The 24,751-nt window shown below is 44.3% G+C and overlaps 1 protein-coding gene and 1 long non-coding RNA gene across 3 annotated transcripts in view; one reads left to right on the top strand and one right to left on the bottom strand.

Moving 5' to 3' along the window:
* ube2e3 (ubiquitin-conjugating enzyme E2E 3 (UBC4/5 homolog, yeast)) overlaps positions 1–4,663 on the bottom strand; it is a 149,005-nt gene extending 144,342 nt beyond the window's left edge. Inside the window, exons 1-3 of one of the 2 annotated variants that reach the window (XM_041200956.1) lie at positions 4,534–4,663; positions 3,282–3,471; positions 2,790–2,840 (exon numbers count right to left, since the gene is read on the bottom strand). In XM_041200956.1, the coding sequence (XP_041056890.1) occupies positions 2,790–2,840; positions 3,282–3,471; positions 4,534–4,576 (284 nt within the window). In that variant the 5' untranslated portion in view covers positions 4,577–4,663. Of the gene's footprint in view, positions 1–2,789; positions 2,841–3,281; positions 3,472–4,142; positions 4,428–4,533 lie in introns of those variants that run through there. The other variant, XM_041200957.1, reaches the window with a different exon arrangement.
* Positions 4,664–4,750: 87 nt separating this feature from the next.
* LOC121284963 overlaps positions 4,751–24,751 on the top strand; it is a 44,075-nt gene continuing 24,074 nt past the window's right edge. Inside the window, exon 1 of the long non-coding RNA XR_005944583.1 lies at positions 4,751–4,885. This is a non-coding gene — a long non-coding RNA (uncharacterized LOC121284963). The remainder of the gene's footprint in view (positions 4,886–24,751) is intronic.

The raw sequence follows: 24,751 nt of genomic DNA, 5'->3' as shown, positions 1-24,751 counted from the left end.
AGTAATGAAACCACTCTAAACAACGCAACAAATCATATTCCAAGTGACTGAGACCATGGAGCACTTGCCCTCTTCATCCTGTCTGCAGCCTTTGACAAGGTTGACCAGACTTTCTATCCAACTCCTGTCATCCAACTGAGTGGGACTGCCCTCTGTTTTTAACCACTCCTCTATGTCCAGCCGTAGCTGGAGAATCGCCTGTAATGGCTTTCATTCCATGACTGCAGTTTCCTCAAGTGCAGTCTGTCCTCTTTTATGACCCTTTCTTCCTTTGCTGCAGCATCGGCAGCCATGACTTCTCTATGGAAACCCCTTCCTGCCTCATGCCTCTCTCTCCTCAAAGATATACTTAAAAATTATCTCCTAAACCAAGTTTTTGGTTATTTTCTTCAACCTGGTGTTAATTTCTATCTGAATACATACATATGAAGCATCTTGGGCCATGTTATATAGTGTGCTTTTTAAATGAAAGTTCTTGTAAAAATTGCCTGAAACAAACTTTAAATCAGTTCAGTACATTGAATCATAGAATGGTTACATCACAGTAGGCCATTTGGCCCATGCCATTGTTGGGCCCCTGTTGGTTACAGCACAGTAGGCATTTGGCCCATGCCATTGTTGGGCCCCTGTTGGAACAATCAATCAGCTATTGCCACTCCATGCCTATCTCCCATAGCCATGCACCATTTATCCTTTTTAGATCATGATCCAAATACTTTTCAACTGTCTTGATCAAACCTGCCCCCACCACACTTCTCAGGCAATGCATTCCAGATATTATTCACTCGCCGCGTGAAAAATGTGCCCTCCAGTTCTCGGTCCTTCCACTAATGGGAACAGTTTCTCCCTATCTACTGGAAAGAACTGTCCATTTTTTCCCTCCAAAACCCCAGTCAATATTAAAATGGATGAATTGTCCATATAATCAAAAAGTACAGATAAAAGGGGTCTATCAGCCTGTCACAGCTTGTCCAGCTCATCCTGCCGCTGGAAATTATTTTTTTAAAAGCACAAATGCACAAGTTAGCCTGTATTTAATATCAAATCAAGTACACAAATGTAATTTTGGCTCCACCTTGATTAAGGTCTCATAATTTAAGTGCATTATTATTTTGTTCACAAGTGGGTCATAAACCCACATTAGAATTAGAATTTCACCATAAACACTCATATTGAATGGTTTGAAAAGGGTGTCCTTTGTTTAAACACAAGTAGTGAGTTGAATATGTCATTGTTTTTAAGCTTATGGCCCCCTATTTTGTATTATGCCAATTTCATGTGAAATTCACATGCACATTCACACTGAAGCCCAGCTTCAAATTCGAAGGTGTTTTAAAGTTTGACACTGAGGCCACAGATTTGTAATTGGAACTCATTTAATTTTAAGTTTTAATTTTACTTCAAAGACTGAAGTGATCTAATTATTAAATATTATTCATGTTAATAAAAAGCCAACATTCAAGCATGAACTTTGGACATCCCCAGCAAACCTTAGCATCCCATTCCATTCCCTCCCAAAGCATAGAATAGCAGAAAGCCAATAGTGCAACACAGTATTGCCAGTTTACACTGCTCCAAAGCATATAGCAGCACCAAATCAAGTATTTGATGAAAACCTTGAAGTCAAAGCATTTTTTGATTGACAACTAAAGTACAACTCAGATGTCTTTCCATAAGACCAATGGGTGAAAATCAACCTGGAACATTCTGCTTCATTATATTTTTCACACGTACTGCAAAAGGTCATAAGGAAAACACACAACTGTGACAATTATTTTTATTTTCTAAATCCAGACATTTATAAAAGTGGACTTAATTTTTTTTGATAAAAGTTACCAAAATTTAATTTACGTTAAGGAATTCCATTTAAACCCAATTTCCACGCTCCTTACAAAATCAATATTTGAACACTCTACACCATGAAAGACTGGTATCATTATCTTTCAAAACAAAGTTAAAAAACTCAAATATATCCAAATGTTATTAAACTTGACAACACAAAACTATTCATGACATTTATGGACAAAATTAAGTGTTCTTGAAATCTAAAAAAAAGTATCACTAGCACACAAGTAGCACACACAAAAAGCACTGCTGCTTGTGAAACTAATTTGGTCTCTTGTAAAATGTTAACAGTTCATCATTCCATTTGGTAGAATGAAGACAGATCACCTTATTTCAATCCTCTCAGGCAGACCAAATGTACATTACTATATTGACTGTTGACAGCAAATAAGTGTCAAAAGTTGGGTAATTAATTTGGAGTAAATTTTTAAATCTTAACAGTTCAGTTTAGAAGCTGCACCTCACCAACAGTCATTTTCCTCAGAAACAAGAAAAAAATAACTCTACTCCAACAACACAAATTGCAATCCAACAGTGAAATAGGTTATTCGCTCTCCCCCCCCCAGGTAAACTCAAAGCTAAACTTACTCTTGCAATGGAAAAAGGGCATGTGTACTGTAACAACCAATTTTAACAGAGTAACACCTGTGAGAACATTAAAAACCTTTATATATCTCAAGATGTCACCATGCTTTCAAGCATTCACAGATGTCCATCAGTTACTGGTACAGAAGTCTATTATTTACAAAGAGCAGTTTATCACTCCCCATAATTTATGCCTTATCTCATGCCCTACTTAAGATATTAATTATCTATCAAATGCCTGTGTGTGTCCAGGAAACTACAATAGACATGCATTCACTGGCATGACACATTTATTAAATTGCATCACTTATGGTACTTAATCACATTTTGCAACCTGCTAATTGATCCACCTCACTTACCTGCAGTTCGGGGGCGGATCCAGTGTGATTTCTGCTAGTTCCTTTTGAATTCTGAAGAAAATTTAAAAAGAGATTTTTAGTACAAAACACTGTGCTGCATTTAGATGTAAAAGAACGATTATAGTGCCCTCTATCACCATCCTTTTTTCAGCAGCTCACCCAACCAGAGTGGAAAACATGGCTGCTTCCTCTTTGTTCTCAACAGCGTTAAACCCAAATCCCATAACAGGACAAGTTTTCACAAATTTTCACTACATGTCGCTTTTCAATTTATATAATTTAGCATAAAACGGGTAAAAAGGTATACCGAAGATGCAAACAAAGGTAATTTGTTCCACTTAAGATCGGTTTTCCCCAAATTGTTCTCTTTTCAAGCTTATATGCAAATGAAGAGAGGAGTGTTTATATTGACATATTTGATAAGGACTTTAAAGGAGTGCAACCGAGATTGGCAAAATGCCGGTGCTCGAGTGCAGAAACAGACATATTTACCTTTTAGCACTGGTGGAGAGTTTGGCTGTGGTTTTGCTGGATACCTTGGGGTCTTTCTTTTTCGGTTGTTGCTGAGAGGATGGCTCTTTCCTCTCCTCTTGCGGGTTGTCACGCTGGTCGGCATCCGAGCTCCCACTGCTTGTGCTCGGACTCTCGTCGTCAGACCTCTGCCTGTCGCTGGACATCTTCCCTTAAGCGTCAAAAGAAGCCACACAAATTACCACATTCACCAAAGAGAGGGGAAAAGCCGAAATACTATTTAAAACTAACGACTCGCATGGACACCAAGAAGCAATGCTTGTGGTCACAGAGCGGACAGACAGCAGCTCTCTCTCTTTCCCTCCCCCTCCTCTCTCCAAAGATTTAAAAACACACTTTGCATTGGATTTACATACCGTCGACGGATATTAGAAACATAATTTAAGGATTGCAAAGTCTATAGTTTAAATAAATCAAGTTGTCTTTGTGTTTGTGCGGGGAGGGAATTGGCGAGGGAGGTCATGGAGTGTCTGCTGTAAAACGAGGTTTTGTTGTGTAAGGTGGCACTGCTCGGGATTTTAACATTACACGATCTTGACGGACATTTAAAGGGGGGGGGGGAAATTGGACTGAACCAGGAGGCCGTCAACTCTGAAGGAGGTCAGGGTTGGAAATATGTGGCAGGCTTGGGTGACTGTTTTTTTGATATTTATTTTAAATTGTCCTTTTAAAAAGCGGGGCTCTCCAATCAGCGTGGCACAGCAACCGATGCGTAAACTCGGCTCTCTCGACAACCGCTGAACAATGAGGAGGAATTTGTCAAGTTTCCCGACCAAATTCTCTACCTTTTAAAAAAAAACTGACGGCCAACTTCCTCCTTACCTTAGGGTGATCCGAGCCCGAGGCCTGTGGCCGAAATGGACGGGGTGGGCAGCCGATGTTTGGGCGAGAATGTTTTTTTTAAAGAAATAGCAAATTTGTAGGGGGGGGGGATCGAAGGGGAGGGGGTGGGGAGGAAGGAAATTAAAAAGTGTCAGAAGCCCACGGTCTGAATCATTGAGTCGGAAAGCGAGTGCTATTTCTCCTCAAAGAGACACTCGCTCGCTCGGCTGTTTAATTCGCCTCCCGCCGCCAGCGCACGGATCGCGCCGAGTCAGCAACGGCGGCGGCGGTCCCCGAGCGCGCATGCGCGAATGGCGGCCCGGCCGGGGTGGGGGGGTGGGAAACACGATGACCGGCGCGCGTTGAGCGCTAACGGCTTCGCGTTCTTCACCTGCATTTTGAACAGTGGCTGCCTCCCAACTGAACCACCTCATAGATCACATTGCATTACAGCCTCCTCAAAACAAATAAACTTATCCCTCTCAGTCTTCGAAAGGCGACGTCCGCTTAGAACCCGCATCTCCTCCTTTCAAGAACATCCGTTTTGAAAAGCAGGTTGGGAGGGGTGATGGTGGTGCGGGGTATACTGAGGGTACTGCCAATACTCCACACGTTTAGACAACTATTTATGTCTATTCACTTCACCGGGTCGATACATCCTGTCAAAACAAAGACTCCAAGCGAATCCTGCCGAAGTTAATGTTTTCAGTGGAGATCCGTTGCGTATTCAGGCATCCCAAGAGGTGAGCGTATTTTTTGCCTTTAATCGCATGTGTAGATATAATGTGTGGTTTATAGGTTAAAATAATGTTTTTACATGGGGCCATTGCTTGACTTATATTTTTCAAAACGATATCTTCGGGCTTGACTTCACCTGTGCGAAACTTATTCTTCTTCATCAAACTTGCTGGATGCTGGCGTATATACCCTCGGCTGAGGGAGCTCTTAATCTGTTGCAGAGTTTCAATCCTTTAAGATTTTATGAAATTCTGATTCCACCCCCTTCCTCCAAAAGGTTTTGTTGGCTGTTTGAGTAGGATACTTTTTATTTATTCATCATGGGTTGTTGGCGTCACTGGCTAGGCCAGCATTTTTGCCCACTCCTAATTGCCCTTGAGAAGGTGGTGGTGAGCTGCCTTCTTGAACCGCTGCAGCCCATGTGGTGTAGGTATGCCCTCAGTGCTGTTAGGAAGGGAGTTCCAGGATTTTGACCCAGCGACAGTGAAGGAACAGTGACATATTTCCAAGTCAGGATTGTGAGTGACTTGGAGGGGAACTTCCAGGTGGTGGTGTTCCCATTTATCTGCTGTCCTTGTCCTTCTAGAAGGCAGTGGTTGTGGTTTTGGAAGGTGCTGCCTAAGGAGCCTTGGTGAATTCCTACAGTGCATCTTGTAGATGATACACACTGCTACCACTGTGCGTTGGTGGTGGAGGGAGTAAATGTTTGTGGAAGGGGTGCAAATCAAGTGGGCTGCTTCGTCCTGGATGGTGTCAAGCTCCTTGAGTGTTGGAGCTGTGCTCATCCAGGCAAGTGGAGAGTATTCCACCACACTCCTGACTTGTGCTTTGTAGATGGTGGACAGGCTTTGGGGAGTCAGGAGGTGAGTTACGCACCACAAGGTTCCTGGCCGCTGACCTGCTCTTGTACCCATGGTAATTATATGGCTAGCTCAGTTCAGTTTCTGGTCAATATAAGCCCGCAGGATGCTGATGATGGGAGATTCAGTGATGGTAATGCCATAGGGTGATGGTTAGATTCACTCTTGTTGGAGATGGTCATTGCCTGGCACTTTTGTGGCACAAATGTTACTTGCCGCTTCTCAGACCAAGCCTAGATATTGTCTAGGTCTTGCTGCATTTGAACACAGACCACTTCAGTATCTGAGGAGTCACAAATGGTGCTGAACATTGGACAATCGTCAGCGAACATCCCCAGTTCTGACCTTGTGATGGAAGGCAGGTCATTGATGAAGCAGCTGAAGATGGTTGGGCCGAGGGCACTATCCTGAGGAATTCCTGCAGTGATGTCCTGGAACTGAAATGATTAACCTCCAACAACCACAACCTTCTTCCTTTGTGCTAGGTATGACTCCAACCAATGGAGAGTTTTCCCCGATTCCCACTGACTCCAGTTCTGCTCAGGCTCCTTGATGCCACGCTCAGTCAAATGCGGCTTTGATATCAAGAGCAGTCACGCTCACCTCACCTCTGGAGTTCAGCTCTTTTGTCCATGTTTTAACCAAGGCAGTAATGAGGTCAGGGGCTGAGTGGCCCTGGCAGAACCCAAACTGAACATCATTGAGTAGGTTATTGCTGAGCAAGTGGCTCTTGAGAGCACTGTTGATCTCTCCTTGCATCACTTCACTGATGATCAAGAGTAGCCTGATGGGGCGGTAATTGGTCGGGTTGGATTTGCTCTGCATTTTTTTTTGTATAAAGGACATACCTGGGCACATTGCTGGGTAGATGCCGATGTTGTAGCTGCACTGGAATAGCTTGGCTAGAGGCGCAGCAAGTTCTGGAGTACGTCTTCAGTGCTATTGCCGCAATATTGTCAGGGCCCATAGCCTTTGCAGTGACCAGTGCCCTCAGCCATTTCCTGATGTCACGTGGAGTGAATTGAATTGGCTGCAGACTGGCATCGGTGATGCTGGGGAGGCCGAGCTGGATTATCCATCCACGCTTGATTGTTGCAAATACTTTTGCACTGATGCGTTGGGCTCCCCAATCTTTGAGGATGGGGATACTTGTGGAGCCTCCTCTTCCTCCAGTGATTTATTGAATTGTCCATCACCTTTCACAACTGGATGTGGCAGGACTGCAGAGCTTAGATCTGATCCGTTGGTTGTGGGATTATTTAGCTCAGTCTATTGCTGTTTGACACGCAAGTAGTTCTATGTTGTAGCTTCACCAGGTTGACACTTTTTTTAGGTATGCCTGGTGTTGCTCCTGGCATGTCCTCCTGTACTCTTCATTGAACCAGGGTTGATCAGGCTTGATGATAATGGTAGAATGGGGGAGAATATGCCAGGCCATGAGGTTACAGATTGTGGTTAAGTACAATTCTGCTGCTCCTGCTGGCCCACAGCGCCTTATGGATGGCCCAGTCTTGAGTTGCTAGATTGGTTCAAAATCTGTCCCACTTAGCACAGGGTGGTAGTGCCACACAACATGATGGAGGGTATCCTCAATGTGAAGACAGGATTTTGTCTCCACAAGGACTGTGAAATGATCACTGATACTGTCATGGACAGAATGCTGAAAAAATACATGAATTGCCACCTCCCCCACTGAAGTGTTAACTTCAATAATTGCATATAAGGGAAGAACAAGTTTGAAACTAGTTTTTTTTAACCTCAAGCAGGTTTATTCTTCAGCCAGTTCAACAGAGTGCAAGACTCCTAGTTCCTTTCCCCCTGGAGTGTTAAAGCTGTGCCCAATTATGGGTAAGCCAATGCCCATCACTTGTTTTAACAATGCAATTGTCTTACATTGTATGGCAATTACATTGTTAATTGCCAGTTAACAAGATGATTGTTATTGAACCTTGACAATGCAATTTCTGATACAGTGACATGAAGGAGAGCGTGAGAGTGAATGAGATGGAAAAATTGAAAGAAACAAGTTGTATTGCCTACTGCTGTTTAAAACCCAAGGGTTCCCAATCATATGCTTTTCGAGTGTTGTCACTGTTATAATGTAGGGGATGCTCAAACGAGTGTAATATGAGGGACTATAGTACAGATAGATCCAGGCCAGTTGGAAGGAATTTGGCGCCAGGTTCATTATCTTTGTTTAGTTGTCCATGATTTCAGTATCTGCTCGGTGCCCTGATACACCCATAACCACTTTTACCCCTCTTGTTAGCAGCTATCATATTTATAAAATTTTAAAAACATTCACAGGAACAGTTACACTTCTATATACATGATTACCTGTTTTTCAGTTATATAATATATTTTATCTACTTCATTGTATCCACTTGCCACCAGAAAATAAGTCTGTTCATCAGTAGCATCTATATTTGTTAGTAAGTTTATTGATCTTACATAACCACTCTCACTTTTAATGTTTACGTTGCTTTTTGGATTCCAAATACAGAATTCAGTGTATAAAAAAACAATTTATGACATTGACAGTCATATAGATGATATCTATAGATGTCTCCCTTTCGTCATATTCTCATTGCTTGTTACATGAGCCAACAATAAGAGCATTAACAGAAACATTTCCAAATTATGGTGGTTTAATTTAATAGAGATAGCTTAATATAAAAAGGATCTTCACAACCAAAAATAACTTATGATAGGGTGTAGACTTTGCAATTTGTTTGGGAACAGAAAGTAGCCCAGGTAAACTGAAGAATAAAATTCATGCTGACAATTTTTGCTGAGGAGGTAAAAAAGGAGTTTGACACTGAGAAAAAGTAGGTTTGAACCTGCAAAACCAGGCAGTGACATTTCCCTTGTGCTGTTTCATCTCTGTGTATCAGGTAACTGCCAAAAATTAATTCTACTTAAGACTACAGCATCATAGAATTTAAGTATACAGTAATACTGTAGTAAGATCAGGTCCTAGGCTAATCAAGTTTATGTACAGATATTCTGGATCTGAAAATTATCCAAATGAATGTGTGCTCCTGAAATGATAAAAAATTGTGTTGCTCAAGTGGAGGAAGATTGAGCTTGAGGACTAGCTAGCTCATTTCTCAAAATACTTGGGGAGGGAAAATTTCTGGAAGACAATGCAACAGACGATAACGCCATACATACAAATAAATAGTGAAGGAGAGCAAGGGAAATAATGGTCACCCAAAGAGGGAGGAGGAAGAGAAACCAGTACACACATGCTCTGAGTTCAAAGAAGTGTTTAGTCATTGACGCTTGAGTTAAGGACAAGGACAGAAGCAGAAAGGAGGGTAAACGAGAGAAACACCACATTATCAAGAGATGGGGAAAACCATACAGATATAGAAAGAGGAAAATAAAGAATGATGGAGATAGAAGATAGTTCACCTACAAACACTGATCCTCCGGCAAGTAAGAGTAAGGAGATTAAAGATATGGTCACACAGGGAATTAATGTCAAAAGTACAGGAAGAATAAGCAGTATGAAAATGAATTCCTTGAAGCTCTGTATAGGAATTAAATGGGTGACGACCTACAGAATATTTATGGAGAGGGATGCCATGATGGTTTCTGTAGTGACATAGGCCAAGGGAATGTATGGAGTTAGAAACAAATTCTCAATGCTAGAAAAGACCATGATCCCAAAGGGAAGCAGGAACCAGTCAGAATGAGTGGCTGTTGGATGGAAAGCCTACGATCAGTAAGTTCGCAGATGACACGAAAATTGATGGGGTAGTAAATAGTGAGGAGGATAGCCTTAGATTACAGAAGACTATAGACGGGCTGGTTAGATGGGCTGATCAGTGGCAAATGGAATTTAATCCGGATAAGTGTGAGGAGATGCACTTGGGCAGGACAAAGAAGTTACGGGAATACACGATGAATGGTAGGACCCTGGGAAGTACCAAGGATTAGAGGGATCTTGGTGTGCATGTCCACCAGTCCCTTAAGGTAGCGGGACAGGTAGATAAGGTGGTTAAGAAAGCATATGGGATACTTGCTTTTATTAGGTAAGGCATAGAATATAAGGGCAGGGAGGTTATGCTGGGACTGTATAAAACACTGGTTAGGCCACAGCTATAGAATTGCATGCAGTTCTAGAATCCGCATTATAAGAAGGATGTAATTGCACTAGAAAGAGTGTAGAGGAGATTTACCAGGAGATTTCCCTGGGCTGGAGAGTTTTAGTTATGAGGAGAGATAGGATAGACTGGGGTTATTTTCCCTGGAGCAGAGGAGATTGAGGGGGGACATGATTGAGGGATATTAAATTATGAGGGGCATAGATAGGGTAGACAGGAAGGAACTTTTCCCCTTGGTGGAGGGATCAATAACCAAGGGGCATTGATTTAAAGTAAGGGGCAGGAGGTTTAGAGGCGATGTGAGGAAGAATTTTTTCATTCAGAGGGTGGTGGGAATCTGGAACTCGCTGCCAGAAAGGGTGGTAGAGGCAGAAGCCCTCATAACATTTAAGAAGTATTTGGATGTGCACTTGCAATGCCATGGCATACAAGGCTTTGGGCCTAGTGCTGGAAAATCAGGAATATCCTAGAAACACTGTAACCTGATACTACAATGGCTTTCTATGGGCTTTTCCCTTCCCAAAGCTCATCTCCATGGCAATGTGAATCATATGAGCCTTGTATCGAGGTAGAAATGTTAATTAGCTATCCTCTCAACCCCCAACTCTATTCTATCTTGGAATTAAACAGATAGCCTAAAGCATTACCGTTTACAAAACTTGACATTCCTAACATCTCCTTGTGAGACTTAGATACTAACAGCCTACCCATAGTCAGCAGAATTGCTCTTGCTGTTGTCTACAGGTGTGAACATCTAGCACCTTCTACCCAGTAAGACAGCCTGGGGCCCCTTTAACCTTTAACAACAAAGCTACCCAGGTTTGTTGGTTGGCAGAATTCAGAGTAGGTCACACAACTCCCTTCATTCCTCCATTTTATCTTAAATTAAAGAGACAGTCTGAAAACATAACAATCTTATAAACTTTATATTTGTAACATGAGTTATAACTTCTAAGACAAGGCCAAGACAAGATAAATAGTCCCATAGGGGATATTTTTCAGGATGGAAAGGATGGAGTATAGTTGCTTGACCGGTGCAGACTTGATGGGTCGAAGAGCCTTTTTCTGTGCTGTAGACCTCTATAACTATGACTCTATGATAAGGCAGTAGCTATGGACAGCCCTCAGCAATTAAAGATTGGGAGGGGTGGTGGGCGTGGTTTGGAATGCAGTAAAGGGAAGGGAGCAAAAGATCCCAGATTTTTGGGTAGGGAGCGTGAAAGATTGTGGGCTGGATAGATTTTGAAGATCTCAGGGAGGGAGGCAGATCATGACAGGTATGCTTAAGGATTTCAAATGGATTAGTAATCACGCCAAACCCCATGATCAGTGTATAAATAATGCTTTTAAGAATACAGATATTTACTTACAGATATCAGTGAGATGAGTGTGCTTACTTAAATATTTTAAAAAACAACTCTCTCTTGAACAAGACCACTGTTTGAGAACCACTGACTGAAGAGGGTCAGGGGAATTGCTCTTGCTCCTGGCCCACATGCATTGCTGGAAAAACACGCTGCTGCAGTGAGCAGCTCTTACCTTCCTTCAGCTGCCTAGCTTCACAAGCCCTGGGAAACTTGGCCTGCAGTTGTTAAATTGAAATTGATGCTAAATTCTGAGGCATGTGGCTTCATTGAAATATTATAAGGAGTGACCTGCCTCTCAAATGGGTTGCTCATCCCCCAACCCCAAAGCTGCTTCGGTTAAACCAAAAGTAGGCCAATTCTTGACAGGTTGCAGTAGGCATTTCTCATTTTAACAATTTAATGTTAATGCCCCCAACTATACTCCATCCTCTCCATCCTGAAAAATATCCCCTATGGGACTATTTATCTTGTCTTGGCCTTGTCTTAGAAGTTATAACTCATGTTACAAATATAAAGTTTATAAGATTGTTATGTTTTCAGACTGTCTCTTTAATTTAAGATAAAATGGAGGAATGAAGGGAGTTGTGTGACCTACTCTGAATTCTGCCAACCAACAAACCTGGGTAGCTTTGTTGTTAAAGGTTAAAGGGGCCCCAGGCTGTCTTACTGGGTAGAAGGTGCTAGATGTTCACACCTGTAGACAACAGCAAGAGCGGTTCTGCTGACTATGGGTAGGCTGTTAGTATCTAAGTCTCACAAGGAGATGTTAGGAATGTCAAGTTTTGTAAACGGTAATGCTTTAGGCTATCTGTTTAATTCCAAGATAGAATAGAGTTGGGGGTTGAGAGGATAGCTAATTAACATTTCTACCTCGATACAAGGCTCATATGATTCACATTGCCATGGAGATGAGCTTTGGGAAGGGAAAAGCCCATAGAAAGCCATTGTAGATCAGGTTACAGTGTTTCTAGGATATTCCTGAAACACTCAGACACAAGTCAGTCTGCAACCATTTGAGAGGCAGAGAACAGGAGGTAGAGGCAGCTAATCCTGCACCTGAAGCAGAGAAAATGCTGACCCCGTTGATCACCATGCAGAACGTGGACGGGAGCTTGCGCTCATGTTGAAGAGACCGAGTTTGTTAGGATTTAAAGAAAGCTGCAAGTTTTGCCTAGCTTGGGCTAGAGGGAAGAAATCTCCATTGTAACCTTGTGAAAGTCAATTTGGCAATTAGAAGTTACTAGGCTAGGAAAGGAAGAAAGAAGCAGGCCCTCAGGAGCAGAATGGAGCTTTGGACTGGTTCTGGGAGAATAAAGTGCCCAATTAAGGGACATTGTAAAGTATAACCATGGAGCGGGATTTTCGGACTTTTGAAAAATTAGTTGGGGAAATTTTTCTGTAGTTTAGAGAATGGATGTCTAACCTTTTTACGTGAGGGGCCACATTTCAATTTTTTTTTCACTCCGGGGCCAATGAGCAAATTTTGGAAAGATAACTTTTAGCACAACTTTAAGTATGAATTTTTTTAAAAAATCAATTAATAAGAATGACCATTATTAAAAAGTGCCAAGCAACAGAGCTAACCAATAAAATCTTTTTTTGCCTTTTCACTTAAAAAGCAGAGCTAGAGATAGACAGACTAGGCACCAAGTACAGACCACCAGGGAAAGTAGTGGGGACTGGAGCCAAGCTAAGGAGCTGCGTTTAAGTAACATTGACCTTGCATTTTCCTCTTGCGCACATGTTGAGTTGGCCTTAGTTGAATTCATATGAAAGTGGGGGTTGGAAGCGGATTGCCTGGGTTTTCCTCCTCTTTGGACCTGCATTGCGGATAGATTTTGAGGGAGGGGGGATGAGTGTGCGTGTGTTTGTGTGTGTGTGTTTGGCTCACTCCCAGTCTCAGGGCTCTCGCTCCAACACAACACAACACAATACACACACACGCACAACACACACACACACCAAACAAACACACAACACACACACTGGGATTTTCTCATCCGCACTCTTAAGCGTGTTTTTCCTGCTGGCTGCAGTGCCTGATTTTAACGCTGTATCATCCACTACCTGCCTCATTAACTCTGTGTGCATGGGAAAAACGTTGAATTGTGGGCAGGCAGCCTCTGATTTGCCCGCCCCACCGTGAGCTTACCAGTACCTCACTCTAGGCGCCATATTTGAAGAGCAGCTGCACACAGCAGTTCCACTGTATGCAGCGCAGGACTGGTGCTCCGAAGATATGGCCCCAAAAGGCAAGAAGATGGCATCCCCCAAGGTTCGTGATGCCTTCCTGGGCCACCTACTTGACGCAGTGGAGGACTGTCACAATGTCTTCCTCCCCCGCTCTAGCCAGAGGAGGTCCACAAATATCACCTCTCCGGCTTGGCAGACTGTGGCAGAAGTGGTCAGTGCCAACGCTGCACAGAAGAGGCCAGCTATCCAATGCAGAAAGAGGATGAATGATCTCAATCAGTTCCACCAGGGTAAGTCAAACAGGTTATCATTCAACTCTCACATTCACAAGCCCATAACCCATTCGCAAGATCACACTCCGCAGGGATCTCACACACTGCCAGTTCAAGGCACCTCACCACTCACTCTTTCACACACACCTTCACATTTCCATCTGGCCTCATGTTCTCTGGAACTCATGACTTTATCCTGTCCATGGCTGCACTCAGCACCCACGCAAGGCAAGCATCTTTATCATCTGCCCTGGCATGTGTCTTGCTCGTACTCTCGCCATCTGTCTTTCTGCAGGACAAGCTTGCGCACATTCAGAGGGAGAGGTCCCAGACCGGGGGTGGTGCCCGACATCAAGGTCCTCACAGAGTACAAGAACTGAGCAATCACACTTGCCGGAGAGGACGTGGACCATTCCTGTGGCGGCAATCGCCCAAGTGAGCATCCTGCACCAGCTCATCACTCAGGCTACCATGACTGTGACTCAATTGAGCATTTTTCGAGTTGCCTGCAATGCAACAATCATCTCCACTTTCTTTCAGAGGCACCTCTGCCAAGTGCCCAAGGCCCTCACTCAGCCAAGCCCTCAGCTCGACCCCGGATGACACCTCAGAGGAGGAAGCTGAGGACAGCACTTTTGACGACCCATCACAGCGCTCATCCATACCCTCCATCAGTACAAGGACACACACCTCAGTGGGATCTAGTTCTAGAGCAGGCTCTGGGTCACAATCTAGTGAGCACAGCACACAATCTGGTTTACAGCAGGCAGAGGCAGGGACATCCAAGGTAGCCAGCACGTGGAGAACTGTTGAAGGCCAGTATTCTGCAGAGTCTAAGTCAGATGACGAGTCTCCAGACTCAGTCCTATCTCAGTTGGTGAAGCTGCAGAGATAATCACACTAACATCAGGAAGGGATGTCAGGTGCATTCCTCAGAAATCAACGCACAATGGAGGAGCCGGTCCGCTTTCTGTCTGAGTTAATAGCGCTGGTATGCCAATGCACCGATGTCAACATTGCTGGATGGCAGCCGCCATGGAGACCTTGGTCCAGGACATAGATCCTGCACTATGGCAGGAGCTGCAGTTCATCGGTGTAGGCATTGGTGGCATCCAGCAATGGCTATGCAAGAGGTGGGTGGGGCAGCTCAATCTCACTGCAGCTTAACCTTCTTCTCAGGGTGTCAGCCAGGGGCACTTAATGACCCACAGGGATGAGGATCAGCAGCTGGACACCCCGGGGCCATCCACCGAGATGACTCCGGAATTGTCCAGCCAATCCCAAACCTCTCTCCCTGTGACCTCCCATTAGATTCAGCTAATTAAGGTCACTGTCTGAAAGGGTGCATCTGCCCCACTGCAGGAGAACCAAAGTAGTGCTGGACGGTCCAAGTCCCGGCCTATCAGAGGACGTACCAGTCAGCAGGCTGCCTCCACCTCCACTGTGGATATTGGGGAGATACCAAGATGTAATGGTAGGGACAGGAAGACAAAACAATATTAGGATCTTATCGGTGGCAGTGATGTTAAACACTTGTATATAGTTTTCACAAATATAAGTAGAATCGCACTCATTTCATATATCCTCTTGTGTATGCCTCTTTATAATCAGCTGTGTTATGCTCAATCATTTGTGACACCATGGTCCCTCCCTCAACATCCTCCTCATGGAATCTGGTGGCTATGAGGGCCTCACATGTGCGCCTGCTTTGTCTGGCCCATGCAATAGCTTCTTCCCCTGCAGTCCTGGCTTCCTCAACCTTATTGCCCTCATCCCTTTCAATGTCCTCCTCACCAGAGGAGACATGCAGCTCCTCCATGTCATCATTCAGCAACTCCTCTCCCTTTGCTGTGTCAGGTTGTGCAGCGTGCAGCAAACCACTATTATCCGTCCAGGCATAGGGATTGCATCTTTAACATGCTAATGGTCTGTTCCATCAATGTTCGGGTAGGGGTAGGGTCTTCTTTCTACTGCATTTTGTGGCCCCTGCACGGGCATCATAGTCATGTCCTTTGAGGGTACCCTTTGTCACCCAGCAGCCAACCCTGGATACATAAGTGAGCACGAGCCTCCAAATGTCCTATTTCTGTCAATGAATAATGTGATCATAGGTTCAAATTGTTGGGTCCAGTATCGGCGCCTAATCGCCACTGAGATCTTGGCCAGTGCACTTTACTTTTCATGGTGGTTCCCTGCACACCCCCACCCCGCCCGTCCTGATTCTCTGCATTACTATTGAAAGGTGCCTAATATGTCTCACATGTGCATCTTCCTTCAGTTGGGTGCCCCTGTGCAGAGGACTGGTCCTCTAATTGGCCCTCAGAACCCTCATCCTTAGAGTGCCACCTCTTTTAAATTTTGTGCTGCGCCATTGCTTCAGGTTGGAAGATGGTGGCGCTGATCATCTCCCTAGCTGAACCATCCCTGTATGACTGCAAAAATCCTTTGCATCGGCTTGGAGGAGCTCAATTTCCAGGTTTCCCTGCATCCAACATCCTCAGCCTCGAATCCTTGAACCCTTTTTGCTTGCGCTGTAAATCCCTGTGTTACCCCCTGAATCATTGGAAATGGATGTGCCTATTCCACATGTGGACCTCACCCCTCCCCATCTTGAGGCTTCCTGCCCAGTTACACATATAGCACACATCTCCCCAGAACCCTCCAATGCCCTTACACTACCTTTTTCCCATCTATAGACTGCAGATGCTTCCCCTAATTATGAGTGTGCCATCTGCAGTACAGTATAAGGCCAGAAACCCCCACAGACCCATGTGCGTGGTGTTATGAAGACTACCTGTGCACAACATTCTGGGCACTGCTGATCCTAGACTGACATGCCCTCACCCTCCCTGGACTGGGACAAGGAGAGACTTTGTGACATCAGCCATGTAAAATGAGGTGCTTCTTCACACCGCTTTCCTCCCATTCTGCCCCCAACTCAGTTACATTAGTCCCTTTGTAACAAACTGTTCCCCATTGTGACCTTCGCACCCCCTTCCCCACACCCTGAACCCCCCCATATCATGTTTGAGTCAAACTCTGTCCCCTACTGCACCTCCCCCCCCCCCCCCCAACCCGGTGGAGGCCTTGCCCTGTGGCCCCTTCCACAAACCCTGTCTACTATTGCTCTTTCCCGGTGGAGGCCTTATCCTGCAGCCCCTTCCACACCATCCCCACCTTACCACTGGTCTGGTAGGTAGACCCTTGCCTGTGATACCCCCCTGAGAACAATGTGGTGCTGCCGGTGTCCAAAGCCTGACGCTGCACTGAGGTGCCACGAGCACTGCGTAATGAAAGGTAGGCAAACAAACCTTGAAGCCAAGTGCTGGTTGCCAGGTGCATGCCACTTATACCTGGTTATGAAACGCATTGGTCTAATTAGATGCCGACATTGTCTATTGATCCAGTGTGGGGGGTTGATGCTGGCAAGTAGACTCTTAATGAGTACTCATGACTTTTAAACATATTCAGATAGCGTTCTGAACATTGCACATCAGGAAATGTGATTCACCATTGAAGTCCCAAGCAGACCCAGTTTTCCTGCCAATGTGAAGCTGAATTTTTTCATCTCGTGATATTTTCCACTCCCGCCTGCCATGACACCTGCTGTGTGTGGGAGCAGAAAATCCCAGCCACACACATACACTGGATGGAATTTTCCATTCTGGAGACTAAGTCAGATGGCGAGTGGGAAAGCTGCCGTGATTGCGGCAAAGTGGGTGGACACGCACAATTTTTCGCTTTTACAGCTCATTAATTATGCATCAGCGAGGAATTCGGCAAATTACGTGGCGGCGCAGGCAGGAATTTGCCTGCCCCACATTTACCTCATGGGGTCAAAGATATTGATGCCATTTTTAAAGGACACCCAGACAGACATGCACTCATTGCAAGCCTGGAGCTCCGCACCACTCCTCGTTAGTCCTTGCAGTTGCAACTCGTATTGTAGAAGATCGCAGTTTTGAGCAACCACATCCTGGGACATATGAGGGTACCTCCGGCGTTGCCTTTCACTCATTTCAAGATGAGACAGCAGGCAAGTGCTAATCCTTCACCTGGTCTCTGTCCAGACGTGGCATCCCCGCCCCTTCCAGATAAAGAACATCCTGGAGATCCAGAGATGGGTGTCACTCCCGTTCATACATGAATGGGTATGGAGACATTGCTCTCTGATCAGGGTGATGGGTGCCATGTGCAAGAAGCTTCATGCGGACACTTTTCTGCTTGTCTCCACTACCCTTGAAATCCTACAGAGAGACCATTGTCTTGGCAGCATAGAAAGACTAAGCGCATGATCTTTTGTCAGCCATGACCGTTCACTTGGAGTCATGAGTTGGCTGTCCTCAACCAGCCATGCCCCTTGGAGGCATTCCACCTCCCTCCCCTTTCTTCACCCCTGCCTCTGATTGTAGCTGATGGCAAATGGCACAGAATGAACAGCAGCTCCATACGTTCCTAGAATCTCAATGATATGAGACCCGAACCTGCTGCAATGTGGGCTTCACCATAGAGAGGAGAAGTGAGCATCTTTGACATCCATTATTATAGAATCAGTTCAGTTGGCTGCTTGTACTGACCTTGAACTCCACACACCCGAAAAGACCCTCCCCCACCTCAAGGGATCTCACTGACTAACTCACTGCGTAGTCAAGATAAGTTTGGAAAAATAGTGTGCATGACCTTTCAAACTTGCTCCACCACCTTCCACCCTCCCCTGTCTTCTCCCACTTCACCATAGACCCACCTACTGTCACCATTCCTCTCCCCTTTGTCACCCTTCAACTTCCTCATTACCCTGAACCCTATCACGATCTATCTCCACATGCCTTTCTGCCCCTCAGACCTGACACCCATTACTGTCCCCATGCCAACCCTAACCTTGCCCCTCCTCCCATTATCTGAGTCACCTGCCTTGTCCCCCTCAGTGACCCACCCGATGTGACTTTCCCCTGCCAGACTCTCAGCCTGGACCCGCCACCCTACTGCATCCCACTCCCTCTTCTCACTGTGACTTTTCCCTCCTATCACCAGTACCCTGAGTTCTCCTTCTAGGACCCCACTGTCGACACCCTCTCCCCCCGCCCAGCTTCCCTGGGCACAGTTTCCCCACTAAGATAAAAACAAAATTTGCGGATACTCGAAATCTGAAATAAAAATAGAAAGTGCTGGAAAAACTCAGCAGGTCTTACAGCATCTGTGGAGAGAGAAACAGAGTTAACGATTTAAGTCTGTATGACTTCTTCAGAGAAGAGGAAGAGTGGTTGGTGTGTGTGTGCTCTCTCACACTCACACACACCTCTCTCTCACACACATATATACACACACACACACACACACACACACACACACCACTCTCACACAAACACCCCACTCTCTCAAAAACAGAAACCACTCTCATACACACACACAACACTCTCTCTCTCACACATAGACTAGACACACACACAACACACTCACACACCCACAACACTCTCTCTCTTTCACACACACAGACACACACACACTCACTCACTCACTTTCTCACACATTCACTCACTCACTTTCTCTCACATTCACTCACTCACTTTCTCTCACATTCACTCACTCACTTTCTCTCACACATGCACATTCACTCACTCACTTTCTCTCACACCTGCACACTCACTCACTTTCTCTTACATATGCACACTCACTCATTCACTTTCTCTTACATATGCACACTCACTCACTTTCTCTCAAACACACACTCATTCACTTTCTCACACACGCACACTCACTCACACTTTCTCTCACACACGCACATTCACTCACTTTCTCATGCACACTCACTCACTTTCTCTCACACGCACACTCACTCACTTTCCCTCACACACAGACACTCTCGCTCACTTTCTCTTACACACACGCACACATTCACTCTCACTTTCTCTCACGCACACTCTCATTCACTTTTACACGCCACTCTCACTCACTTTCTCTCTCACACACGCACACTCACTTTCTCTCACACATTCACTCACTTTCTCTCACAGACACACACTTACTCATTCACTTTCTTTCACACATTCACTCACTCTCTTGCACACACACATATACCACCACACACGTGCACCACTCACACACACGCACCACTCTCACATATGCACACCACTCACAGTACACCCTCACGCGCACACACATATACCACGCACGCACACCACTCTCACGCATGTGCACACCACTCACACATGCACACACACCACTCTCACACACACACATTCTCTCACACACACACACATTCTCTCTCTCGCTCTCTCACACACATAGATACACACAACACTCTCACCCACACACACTCATACACACCATTCTCTCACACACACCACTCTCTCACACAGACACACCACTCTCACAAGCACGTGCACACCACTTTCACATGCGCGCGCACACCACTCCTTCTCTTGCGCACACACACCATTCATACACACATACTCTCTTGCTCTCTCACACACATACACATACACACCACTCTCTCACCCACACACACGTACCTCTCACTCACACAATCTCTCTCTCTTTCGCACACACAGTCTTTCGCACACACAGTCTCTCACACACACAGTCTCTCTCTTTCTCAGACACACACACAGTCTTTCTTACACACACACCCTCTCCCTCACACAGTCTCTCTCATATGCACACACACAGTCACTCTCTAATACACACATGCAGTCACTCTCTCATAGGGAGGCCTAGTTGTACTATTAGTAACAGAATTGAACTGCAGGCACTTCTTGGGTGGAAACATTAAGTTTATTTACAATATACTCAGCAGCAACTACAATGTGCTTTCAACTCCAACTCTATTTCTAGTGTGTAAGAGAAAATGAATGAGTGCGGTGTAGCCTGTGCTATTCTCCTATTGGTTACTACAGATCATATGATCTTTCCTAACATCTATTATTCTTAAAGGTACATTAAACACTAAGTAAAACCATAATTACTACATTCCTCCCACTTTATCTTGGCTGTACACATATTTACAACGACATGTTTTTCAAGACAACATAATATTTACACTGGGTAAGGAATTTACAAGTTCTGTCTTTCAGGTGGTTTCCTGGTATGTGTGGAATGTCGCAACTCCACAATTTCAGATTCTTTGTCAGGGACCTCCTTTTCTGGAGTTGCCTGAACATCAGGTACTTCGGTGGACACTTGCAGTTCTGTATCCTCAACTTCTACAGGAACATCACACATGTCAGTCCTGGGTGGAGTATCTTCAATAGGAAATGCAGACCCGGTCATGGTCACTGGTGGAACCATATCTTGATGATTTGTCTCTCTCTTCCTTAAATGGTCCACATGTTTATGGATGGTCCAGCCTTCCACCTCTACATGATAAGTTAGAGGTCCAGTTAACCCATTTATTTCACCCGGTGACCACTTTGGTCCTTCCCCAAAGTTTTTCACATATACCAACTCTCCTATGATAAATTTCCTCTCACAACTATGCCAGTTGTATCTAGTTTTCTGGCTTCCCTGACTCTTTTCCATCTTCCCCTCTAAATTCAGCATTATTAAGCTCAATCTCATCGTGAGAAGGCATTTCAACAATAACTCTGCAGGTGTGACACCTGTTGTTGTGTGAGGGGTAGTCCTGTAATGATAAAGAAAGCGTGCTAGCTTGGTTGCCAAGGAATCATCAGTTAGCTTTTGCTTGCCTGTCTTGAATGTTTGAACTGCCTTTACGGCCAGTCCGTTTTGAGGAAGAGAGGTACCATTGAGGCTGATAAACCGTTGAAACTTAACACTCGTAATTGCCGTGTCGCTATTGGAAACGACGACTACTGGTAGTCTGTGAATGGCAAAACTCTGATGTAGTTTCTCAATTATAGCGCCCAACGTTGGTGACCTCACCTCATATTTGTCCAAACGTTTTGAATGGGCATCAACAATGAGCAGAAATATTGTTCACAGGAATGGTCCAATGTAATCAATGCGTAACCGCACCCAGGGTCTACCTGGTCACTCCCATGGGTGTAATGGAGCTGTCACTGGAAACTTTTGCAGTTGTTGACATTGCCCACATGCTTTACCATACTCTCTATTTTGCCATTCATCCCTGGCCACCATAAATAGCTGCATCCTGTGGTCTTCATTTAGGAAATTCCTGGATGGGCGCCGTGGCTCTCTTCCCTTTGGAGGAACTATCTCACATGTACCCCACAATAACATGCCATTCTGATTGGTTGAAGTATGGTTTTGTTTCATCAGATACAGGCTCCAGTGACCAACCATGTAGCACTTGTTCTCGTACTTGAGATAGGACTGGGTCCAGACTTGTCCAGTCTCTGATCTGTTGAGCACATACCGGCGAGGAATCTAAGAAATTTAATAGTAAAACAAGTGTGTGTGGAACTGGGACGTACTCATCATTTTCTTGTAAAGACAAACAACTAAGGGCATCGGCGTTTGCGATTTGATTGCCAGGCCTATGTACAAGAGTATTTGTATGCTGCCAGAATTAAGACAATATTAGTATTTCTCTATCTTCTTTCTACGTACTGCCTTCTTTCTAGCACAGACTTTAATCTTGGCCTTCTTTTTGGCTTCACTATTGGCCAGACTTCTCTCAGAGGCAAGCTCAACTTGTCTGAGCTCAGTGGCTGAGTCTCTCAAAATTTCATTATCTGTCTGCTTCTTGGAAAACTCTGTGACTTTTGCTTCCTAAGCCTCTTTGGCATCATTTAGCTGCTTCTTCAGCTCTTCCGACTCTTTTTTGTATTTGTTTGCTGCCTCCTGGAAAATTGAACTTTGCTGTGCCTTTTCTGCCAACTCATTCTTCAGTTTGTTCAGAGAAGTGCTGAATTCTTTCTGTTTCTCTTCATACTTTTCCAGAGGTACAAACTTTGACTTGAGGGAATCTTGTAGTGTGCAAAGGTTTCAACAGGTTTTCTTTTTCCCTTCAAAGGTTGCTCACCTTGTCTTGAACTCTGTCATCAAGCAGAGTCTTTTCTAGTTTCTTCTGCTGTCCTTCTAGAATTTGGCTTAAGACAGCTTGCATTTCTTCAGGTTGTTGAGTCCTTACACGCTCCTTTTTCAAAACAGGAACGCTTCCAGCTTCCTTTTGGAATCTCAGTGGCCAATCAAGGTTGATTTCCTTTAGCCAATTTCGCCCTGAAGGCTTGATCCTCTGCCTCTCAATACCAACACTGGTAACTTTGACGATTGGCTTCCATAATGGACAGTTACTCTGCCAATGCCTTTTACTTGAATGTCTTCACCTGTATATGTTTTTAGCCTGGCATCTGTTCATTCCAAACTTAATTAATGTTCATCATAATTCAAATATCTGTAAGTATGTTCCCCAGTTGCAGTAGTGGAAGCTCTCATGTCTACTTCTATTTTAACAGGTTTGCAATTTAATTTCATTGACAAATATTGGTTCTGTTTTTCCAACTTTCAAATTAAACAAGCAGTAAATGTCAAAATTTGTTGTTTCAGGCTCTTCTACATTGTAGATTTCATTCGGCTTCTTCTTTTGTTTACAAGCCTGCTTTAATCTTTCCTTGCACTGCCTCATTATATGTCCGTTTCTGTGACAATAGTAGCATTTGATTTTTTTAAACTACCAATTGCTTAAAGACTGATTGTTTCCACCACTATTAAAATTATTCTTCGATCTGGCTACTAAGTTATTTTTCTTTACTCTTCAGTTAGCTTGGGCTGTTTCCCGCTTCTTAGCAGTCTCGCTTTTTCGTGCCACTTTCGCTTGAGGTTTCCTGCCTGATGTGGAAGACGGCACTATTTTGCACACCCTGTATTGCTTGTGAATCTTACATCATTTTCCATGACCAGCGCTATCGCTATCGAAATCCAGATTCACTTCGGACAATTGTCATTTCTGAATAGTGTTCTCTTTCACCCCACGCACTAAACGATCTCTGAGCATGTTGTTCAGAGTTGTAGCAAACTCACAGTGTTCTGTTAGCTGCTTCAAATTTGCCATGTAGTATGCAATTGTCTCACCTGGGGCTCTATTTTGTGAACTAAACCTCTGCATCGTGACTGAGGGCTTGGGTTGAAAGTGACCCTTCACAAGGTCCACCAATTCATCGAAATTCTTCGAATCTGGGGCACAGGCTGCTGTCAAACTTCGAATCAAACCATACGTTTTGCTTCCACAAGTACTCATGGGGATTGCTTGCCTCTTCTGTTCCCCCGTAATCTCATTCGCTTGAAAAAAGAACATGAGGCGTTCTATTTGTTGAGACCAATTGTCTGTGGCTGGTTCAAAAGGATCAATTCTCCCAAATTGTGGCATTTTGAGAGACGATAACTGCTTCAATTCTAACGGAGCTTGCTACTTACAATCAACTGGGCAAGATACAGTGCCAATTTCTTTCTAACTTGATTTCTTCTGTTGAATCCTATTTTATCCCCGTTGTCAGTTCATTGTAGGATGGCCAAGTTGTACTATTAGTAATAGAGTTGATCTGCAGACACTTCTTGGGCGGAAACATTAAGATTATTTACAATATATTCAGCAGCAACTACACATGTGCTTTCAATTCCAACTCTATCTCTACACTGGCTGCTGAGGTAGCTCGCGCTACTCACCTATTGGTTACTACAGATCCTGTGATCTTTCCTAACAAGTATTATTCTGAAAGATACATTACACTTTAAATAAAACCATAATTACTACAGTAACTTAGCAACCATGTGCATTTATAGACTGCCTTTAACATAGTAAAACATCCTAAGATGCTTCACTGGATCATAATTAGAAGAAAATTGGCATTGAGACAATGAAGGAAACACTAAGACAGGTGACCAAATGCTTGGCCGAAGAAATAGGTTTTGAACAGCGTCTTAAACAATGAGCGAAAGTTGGAGTAGCAAAGTTTTGGGAGGGAAATTGAGAGCTTAGAGCCTAGAAGATTGAAGCTACTGTCGCCAGTGGCTGAGCAAACAAGGTTGCAGATATACAAGACATCAGATTTGAAGTAATGCAGAGTTCTGATTGGATGTATTCTGGAGGTCTGCATTTGGTCACATGACATCTATTCACATGACGACCTGAAACATTAACATCTTCCTGTC

This window comes from Carcharodon carcharias, chromosome 12 (genome assembly GCF_017639515.1).
Source record: "Carcharodon carcharias isolate sCarCar2 chromosome 12, sCarCar2.pri, whole genome shotgun sequence".
NCBI lineage: Eukaryota > Metazoa > Chordata > Chondrichthyes > Lamniformes > Lamnidae > Carcharodon > Carcharodon carcharias.
The sequence above is the reverse complement of the archived record's forward strand: the minus strand, read 5'-3'. Positions and strand labels throughout refer to the sequence as shown.